This window comes from Actinia tenebrosa, unplaced genomic scaffold, assembly GCF_029948245.1.
Source record: "Actinia tenebrosa isolate PJP-AT-01 unplaced genomic scaffold, QUT_ActTen_1.0 PGA_scaffold3__52_contigs__length_22856419, whole genome shotgun sequence".
Taxonomy (NCBI): domain Eukaryota; kingdom Metazoa; phylum Cnidaria; class Anthozoa; order Actiniaria; family Actiniidae; genus Actinia; species Actinia tenebrosa.
The window spans coordinates 12,143,626-12,152,324 of NW_028292580.1; the positions used below are offsets into that span (position 1 = coordinate 12,143,626).

Below are 8,699 nucleotides of genomic sequence, written 5' to 3' on the forward strand. Positions count from 1 at the left end.
AGATAAGAAAAAAAATGAATGAAAACAAAAGAACGAGCAAATGAACGCACGAGTTTTTGAACGAATAAGTAACATCAAATGTAGAATTAAAAGGACAAAAGTATTAAAGATAGACCAACACTTTTAAGGCATAAAACTTTTATTTCGGCTGTCTTTTGATATATTCAACAAAATACAAGGATCTAGAAATACAGAAAACATGAAATCCTTTCTTCAACATCTGCACCGAACAGCTCAACTCCACACAACGAAATTCTGTTAGTGTTTTTCTTTTCTTCTTTTTTGAGCGATTCAAGGAGTATTCAAAGAGATTATCTTTTGACTAGGATTTTATGTCTTGAAGATTTTCCTGAAACACGAAAAAAAAAAAAAAAAATAAATAGAGAATTGGAATTTTGAATTACAACGATAAAATAAGTAAAATTTAAAAATAATATTTAAAGCCACTTTATTTTTAAACTTACAAGTCTTGACTGCTGCACACACTTCTCAAAGTCTTTAACATATTGAGAGCATCGTAGTGTTTGCTTGGGATTGTCCTGGTAGCAATCTAATGCTAGTTGTTGAATACTTTGACAAACTTTTGGTCTTTCAATTTGTCTAAAGTAAAGAGGTAAAAAAAGCTGTATATGGTCAATATTGCATCAATCTCTTCCATTCAAAGAATAACATTGTGTAGCACTTGCTTTGGTTCTCTCCTGTTCCCTGAGAATTTGTTTTTTGGGGGAGGGGACTCCCACAAACCTTCTCCCCCTCCCCCTAAGATATCTTATTTTTCAGCATTACTATAATATATACTATATAGGGTGTCTATCTTTTTGAGGCTTCCTTTATATTCCTAACAGGGAGAGAGATAACTACACCCAGTCATAATAATTCTTCCATCCTTCAGTTTTTGCAAAAATTTAGACTGAATTAGTTATATAAAAAATCAACCTATATTTAGGTTGCCCCATTTCCACGTTACAATAAAAGAGCCATTTTTATGAGAGAAAGCATGAAACTCTTGTTATTCCTTTTCTTAAATACTTTAAAATACCTCTACAGAGATTTCAGTTGATATGTGGAGCATTTGTTAAGTAAGTGCAATGATTTTACCTAAATTTGTCTTTAATTTCCTCAAATGCAGCATTATATTGTTCATCAGAAACTGCATCAATATGAGCATTCTAAAAAATATCAAAAATAATACTTCAGTCTTACATGGATTATATTCCAGTGCATGTATAGTTTTTTTATATTTCAAGAATAAAATCAATATAATTCGGTTAAGGATACACGGAACACAATTTTTGTCCAAAAAAATTTTTTTTCTTGAAACCATGCTATATCAAATATAAAAGTAAAATCTTTAATTTTATATAAAAATTAAGTTAATATACTCTACGCTCATTGGCGTACTGTGCAGAAACTTGTCAACATTGAGTAAATAAACTTATAATCCCATTAAACTAAACTTGTGTTTTTCTTAAAGGTAGTTTTTGGTAAAATACACATTTTCAGGAGGTTTATTCTCCCTCAGGTTTTTGATCAATTACCGTGAAACTTGGCATGTGGATTCCTACTATGCTCAAGTTTAAAAATATGTCTGCGTTTTTTCATTTTCCTTTTCTTTTGTCAGATATTTGCCATTTTCTCAAGAATGCCCTTAAAAACATGTAGTTATAACTTTGGAATTGAATAAAAGATTAAAGACGCGCTAAAAGAAAAAACGCAGACACACTTTGGTAGAACAACATACTGTGTAATAAGATGCAAAAAAAATTTGATCTGTTTACGCTAACCAGAGGGAGAACAAACATCTTGCGTCGAACCATAGAGTTTGCAATCAATGCCTAATTAATCCAAAATGAATTATTTTTGTCCAAAAGTAAAATCGAATATGCAATATTTGAACTTTAACATGTTAGGAAATGTATACTTTATGGGGAAATTTATATAAACTAAATGTGCTATGAGCGTTCAAAAAACCCGACCCGATTGTGTTCCGTGTATCCTTAAATTAGAATTACACAGCCATACTTTCCCTATGGAGAACCATAACAAAGGAACTACAATATGTATTCTTCAGATCTTTAGTGTCACTTAAAACTTATAAATCCCTCCATAGCATAGAAAAAGGTATCTTTTTAAACTTAAACTAACTTTCTTATTACAGGGTACCTTTTGTTTTAGTGTCTCTATTTCGTTTAGTAATTCATTTTCTCTGACAACCATGTCATCCTTCAGTTTTTGAACCTCTGCAACATCTACACTTTCACTTGAATCATTAAGCAAGGATTGACCTCTCCCCTGAAAAAAAAAAGATATTCTGTAACAGTAGCTAACACACTGAGGTTTTATTTTCATTTTTGCTTGATTTTGGACTGAGAACATTTTCTAATTTCATTTGAGTTTGAAAAATTTAAACTTCTAACTGCATAACATTCTGTTTCTATGTGCATTTACAGCACAACAAGCAATTTAAAGTATGACCACATTTAATGTATCCACATCCTTTTATGCAAGGGCTTTTATGCATTAACCATATTTAGATGAGGAGCTGGCTGTTTTTTTTTACAAATGTGGCATGTAAGAGCTCCTTTTATGCCCAAAAGCCAGTGCATAGAAGTAGTCAAATACATTAAATACATTCATACTTTAGCATGTTGTGTGTTAGGTGATCTCTGGGGAATGAAAAATGATCACCTATCGAAAAGAGCAAAATTAGGTACTAATATTGCAGTGCTCAAATGTAGGCCTTTTTTATTTTTTAGAATAGTTGCTGATCTTACCTCTTCAAAAGCTCTCTGTAATAGGTCTTCTAATCTCTTTTTCTGAATTTCGAGATGAGTTTTCTCGTGTTGTAATTCCTTCCATAGCTTATTTATCTCTTCTAATCATTTAAAATTATGATAAATTGAGTGTTAATTATTAATCAAATATAACTGATAGAACCATGACAATCAACACATTGTAACACCCTCTCCCTCCCTTTTTGACATAGAGGATGCAGTACACTGTACATTCTGGTGAAATATAATGCATAGTTCCAGGAAGTATTCATAGCTCATCATTTATGTTGGGATTGACATTACACCATACTACCCCTAGGATGTACAATGAAAAAAGACAGAACTAAAATTTATTCCTTTCAGACCTTCTCCACTGCAGCTTTAGATAGGGGAGGGGTGGGTCATCCTATTACTAGTCTTGCTTTAGTTTTCCAGTCAGGACCCCCTCGTCAAATTAAATTGATAAACACTGAAGCGCACAATTTCTTTCAATGTTTAACCTTATGTGCATGTAACTTTATGAATCTTTTCGTACCTGGAGTCACCTCCTCTGATAAATTCAATGGAAGATCCTTTTTCCCTCTTAATCTTTGAACCACTCGCTCAGAAACCTAAAGACCAAGTAAAACGAAAAGCAAAAAGCATGGATTGAATGTCTCTTAAGAAAATATCTTCAGATTATACCAAAGTAAACCTGCATGCAGGTCTAGAATTGAAGTGGTAAGAAAACCACTGTTAAGAAAGGAATTCTCAATAAACTAACCTTTATAATACCAGAGCTATCTCCGTCTGTATCTTTTTCAAGAGTTACTTTTCTCGTAGATTCACTACTACCCATTTTATAGCACAAAATTACATTTAATCAACGTCTTAAAAAATCTCACTTCATTTGGCGGCCATTTTGATTCTCATATCGGAGCCCACTATCACACTGGACAGCAGATGTGGTTATACACAGGTATCCCAATAGTAAGGCAGGAAAGAATGTCATAACTCGAACCTTCGAATTTTCATAAAGTGATTCTCTTCAAAGAATGCCTGTGTTTGAAATCAAATATTGAAAGTGACTCAAGATATAATTTTTTTCCGCGTAAAATATGCGACCTTCAAAAGCAAAATTAACGTCGCGAAAATGTTGTTAGACTAAGAAAATTCGCAAAAGGGACCTTATTCGAGTCCTCACGATCTCATTACCTTTTTTTGAGTTCTCTTAAAACCGAATACTGATACGGAAGCCGAATAGAGTAATTAAAGGACGTACGTCATCCTTCTAGAAATGCTGCGCGCAGTATTGAAATCAAATACACAATATTAGCCATTACCTTTCCTTTATTTATTTTATCATTTAAAATAAACCCTTTGAGCCTTACTGAGCTGAGTTTGATTACAAACGGACTTCATCCATTTGGGCGTAATGTTTTACCCATTTCAAACCACGTGTCATTCTCTCGAGAATAAGATTTTTTGTATAAGTCGTATCCATAATTATGTGTCTTCTCACGCGCAACCGATAAACAAAGAAACGATACCTTAGGGAATGACACGTGGTCTAAAATGGGAAAGTAGTGGATTTGGTGTATTACAACTAAGTCATAAATACATTCCTTATTTACATCCTTTTCCATAAGAATATTCCAATAAGCTTCGCTCATTCTTACAATAATCATTAATATAATATTAATATAATAATTAAGAAATATTCCTTTCCCATACTTAGACTTAACTCGGGCAATTGCCCTTCCACTTGTGAAATTTTACCCTTGTGAACCTAATATCGATAGCAGTTCAAGGTTTGCTTCCTAATTGAAGAATCTGAAGCATGATGGGATAGATTGGTGCATATTCTTTTTCGCCACGTGACCTTACGGAATTAACATAAGCTTCTAAAGTTCCTCTGCAAAAAAATATAGATATGTATTCAATAAATCACTATGATAAGAAAAAGGTCAAGTTGAAAGGCGTAATGGTACAGAGAACCAAGAGAACCCACTTTAGATAAAGTCATCGATAAGAAATACATTTTAGCGAACGAGCCACAGAGAAATTTATAGCAAAACAGCGGCGCACCCTGATAAATGTCTTGCAATACAATTTTTTTTGATCCGATGCTGTCAGTATAGTTGCGATATTTTCTTAGTTCATTTTATCATATGTCACTTGTATCGGGATTGAGCTGACTGTCTTGTTGGAACAGTGCTATTTGGCAGCTAACAATTATTTCAAAATCGGGATGATTATTTTGGGAGACGAAGCTGGAAAAAGTTTATCAGTTTATCAGCGACAAGACGCGCGCAAGCTTGAAAGGAAAAAAAAAACCCAGACATTTTATGACCGGTTTACCACAGGTAACCCGGTAAATAGACTTGTACAATAAAAAAGCACGCCAATTGTTACCTTATGAGAGCCAGTCGTTCGTCCTCCGACGGATGTTCGTCTAGCCACTGACAGAAATAATTAGTGGTCCATCCTGCTACCTAAAACGCAAAACAAAACCATCCCCATTTTCGTATTACTCATTCGTACTGGAATATAGTCCAAGTAGCATTATTGGTACAAGAGCCGGAGACGCGACTAACAGAACTCGCGCTAACGCACTTCACCATTTTCCATACATTGGTTCACACGAACCGCTCAAGCGAGGCGCCAAGGTGATTTCAAAGGATTATTCAAATTTGAAACATGCAACCTCGACTGAATGCTTTGTGATTGACCAGTGAATCGATGTATCGGAAAATGGTGAATACTGAAAGGAACACAGCACTTTACATTAATCACCAATTGCAATGAAAATACAACCAAGAACTCAAATCAGTTCTGCTTCAGTTCCTCTCCGCGCTTAAAAAGTAACTTCTATGTTGTATTCAGTATTTATACGCGGTACGAATAAGATACATGAAGTTGTGGTTCGAAAAGCTTGGATAACACCGTGGTACAAATAATGTAAGGTGATTATGATTAATTCTCCGGGGGGGGGGGGGGGGGGGGGGGGGAACTCTCTTGAAAAGTGGGTAGGGGGGCTCGACGGACCTTTTAGGGTCCAAAATGAGGCCTCGCGTACCTTTTAGAGTCTCCGGCTGACTTTTTTAAGAATATCAAACATCATATAAGAATATAATGGTTGAAAACGTTGTCATTTTAAATATGGTCGTACCTTTTAGGGTCTGAAATCAGCATCTCAGTTAATTGATGTGTACCTTTTAGGGTCATTTTCAAAACCGTCCGTCGAACCCCCCTACCCACTTTTCAAGAGAGTCCTCCCCGGGCATTAATTAGGGTGTTTACCTCGAAGGGTGATTTGAGTTCGCTCGGTGCTCTAGAGAACAAATACTGCAGTACGAGACTATAAGGTAGACTTTCGCCTAGTGCCGGGTTATCTACGATATCCTGAGATGTCTGGAATAATAATGGCCTGGAATACGAATAAAATGATACCTCGTTAGATGAAAGAAAAGACAAAGGAAAAAAAATCAAAATCAAAGGAGTGAGAGAGTCATAAATGAAACGAAATAGAATAGCTAATAAAGCGAGGGGAAAGAAATTAAGAGGAAAAAAGATATTTTATTCTCTCAGTGGATTGAGCCACTAGTAGCAAGTAGGAACCATAGAGATGGGGGGGGGGGGGGGAGGGGGGGGATCGCGATCATTTTATGTCACGCACACGTCACGCATCTGTCACGCAGAGCAAAAATTACCTGAAAGAACGTAGAAGTTTGTACGGTTTGCCCAAGTCAGACACTTTACGACAGAACGGTCCAACAGCGAATTCAATCTGAAAAGATGAAAACAACACAAAAGACTTACTTTATGAAAGACAAACATTTCTCTCATGATGCCGACAAACTTTCGGCCAAGGATTACGTGACCGGCAGTTTTTGATTTTGACGATTTCTCAACTCAAAGGAATTGCAATCGAATCAAACGGTGCGCTCTTTATAGCCAGATGGCGATGGTTTGTGACCTGGCTAAAGACAAATTATAGCTTGGGTATTCCACAGGAAGCCCATAAGTAGAATTGCTGACAATGCCCTTGGCAATAAGACATAGTAATACCTGAGCCATATCAGCCGCTAGTTTGAGTTTCCCTCCTTCTCCAATGCCCCTCAAAAGGCTTGTGTGACGTACAAATAATTCCAAGACCCGACTGGCAACGGGTTCTAGTCTGATGGCATGGAAAAGAATAAATAATCACTAAAATACGGGATTTCTTTTATTTTCAAAGGACAGTAAACAATAGAAATCATTTATAATCAATTTTCCGCGATCAGAATTTTAAATTCTAATCCTACCTAACTTTCTAAATTTTTAAGCTTGTGGGAGCTGATCCATGAATATTCAATTGTGCTAAAGTCAAGCAAAAGTGTTTTTTTTTTTGCCTTTTCGGTTACATAAACACAATAAGTGATCGTCCGTCATCTTTTCACCGAATTCTCGGGCATGCGCAGAGTGTTTCTTCATCTTTGTCCTATTACAAGAATGTTAGTTCGACTAACCTGGTTATCAGTAGCTCGTGGCATTCAAACATCGACATGTGATTCTTCTGAACACTAAGAATAAAGTCCTGTGGAGAGACTCAAGAATTAGGCACTGTTTTTATGCCTTGTTCATTGGCCTTTTCAAAAAGCAAACTTAAAGAAAGACGAAGAAGAAAAACGAAAGAGATAAAGAAGACGAAAAAGAAAAAGAACAATAACGAACGAACGAATGAATCAACGAACAAGCAAACAAGGAAAGAAAGACAAAGGACAGACAAATAGACAAGTTGGCAGACAGACAGACAGAAATATTATAATGACAATAATAATAATAATAATAATAATAATTATTATTATTATTATTATTATCATTATTATAATTATAATTATATAACTTGCCTCGATATCTTCAATATATGCCGAACAAGGAGCATCCGGAACCCTAGAGCTGTATTTAGACAACGAAGTACTGAATGGACAGAAAAAAATAAAATATAAAAATAAGGCAAGTTTTCTCGGAATCGCACAACGTTCAAAAGGGGAAAAAACATATATTTTTTTCATTTATGCTTTTCCCTAAATTCTCGTTCAAGCTTTTCATTTTACTCATAACGTATTCTCTGTTTCCTTCCGCAAAAAAAAAAAAGAAAAAAAAAAGAAAAAAAAAAAAAGAAGATAAGCGTCCAGTGCTGTTTGTAGAAAATGGTGAGTTTGCAAGACCATGCGCCGGTAGTCGTGACAAAAATAGAATCCACTGAGTTTCTCTGGGGAACTGAAATGGTCATTTTGATTCTAACTAGTATAAAACCTTTATACTTTTATGCTTTATAGCCTATAAAACCTTTTTTTTTTTTTGAGTGCGAGGCTACTGGGGGTGAATCTGGCGCAAAAAAGGTCAGTCACCCGATATTCGACGATTTTATCGTTTTTGCCATTCAATATGGCTGCCGTCACGTGATCACGCAAAACTCGCCAAAACATAATGCGGTAATGCAGCAGACCTCTGGCAGCAGACGTTTGCGTAGTACCAACTTCGTGGTGTATAGGAATGTGGGCGTTAATCTTAAGACACCGCAATGTCTTAAATTAATAGATAGCTATGAATAGCTATGAATACTTGATCCTCTATGACAAAATATTAGATTTTTTCGAATGCTCGGCTCCCGATATCGATTTTCGGTGTCGTTGCTTTTATTTGCTAAATTATTATTCTCGCAAGGAAAATTCAACCCTTCGTCAAACTAGGAAATTTAGTTTTTTTAATCAGAGAAGTAAACAATCCTTTTATTTCGAGCCAAAGACTAGTACTAAATTGTATAGTTTAGCTTCCCCTCTTAGAATAGCCCACCTCTGAGATATGCTTCGTTTGTCACGCACAAAGGTTTCAGTATGAGGCTACGTGCTAAATTAAATTTATTTTTACCGCCTGTCACGAATGACTGAGCATTTAGCA

The 8,699-nt window shown here is 35.5% G+C and overlaps 2 protein-coding genes across 2 annotated transcripts in view; both read right to left on the bottom strand.

The window, feature by feature from the left end:
• Nucleotides 1-121: 121 nt before the first annotated feature.
• LOC116301445 (MICOS complex subunit MIC25) lies at nt 122-3,679 on the bottom strand. Its single transcript, XM_031710503.2, has 7 exons — nt 3,538-3,679; nt 3,310-3,385; nt 2,775-2,875; nt 2,164-2,292; nt 1,099-1,169; nt 465-600; nt 122-349 (listed from the first exon to the last, which is right to left on the bottom strand). The coding sequence occupies exons 1-7, from the start codon at nt 3,610-3,612 to the stop codon at nt 323-325; spliced, it is 615 nt and encodes a 204-aa protein (XP_031566363.2). The 5' UTR covers nt 3,613-3,679; the 3' UTR covers nt 122-322.
• Nucleotides 3,680-4,085: 406 nt separating this feature from the next.
• The window catches only part of LOC116301452 (conserved oligomeric Golgi complex subunit 5), a 44,478-nt gene continuing 39,864 nt past the window's right edge, over nt 4,086-8,699 (bottom strand). The window contains exons 19-25 of the mRNA XM_089034828.1: nt 7,646-7,715; nt 7,265-7,332; nt 6,825-6,933; nt 6,467-6,543; nt 6,057-6,183; nt 5,169-5,248; nt 4,086-4,668 (exon numbers count right to left, since the gene is read on the bottom strand). Of these exons, the coding sequence (XP_088890954.1) occupies nt 4,560-4,668; nt 5,169-5,248; nt 6,057-6,183; nt 6,467-6,543; nt 6,825-6,933; nt 7,265-7,332; nt 7,646-7,715 (640 nt within the window). The 3' untranslated portion in view covers nt 4,086-4,559. The remainder of the gene's footprint in view (nt 4,669-5,168; nt 5,249-6,056; nt 6,184-6,466; nt 6,544-6,824; nt 6,934-7,264; nt 7,333-7,645; nt 7,716-8,699) is intronic.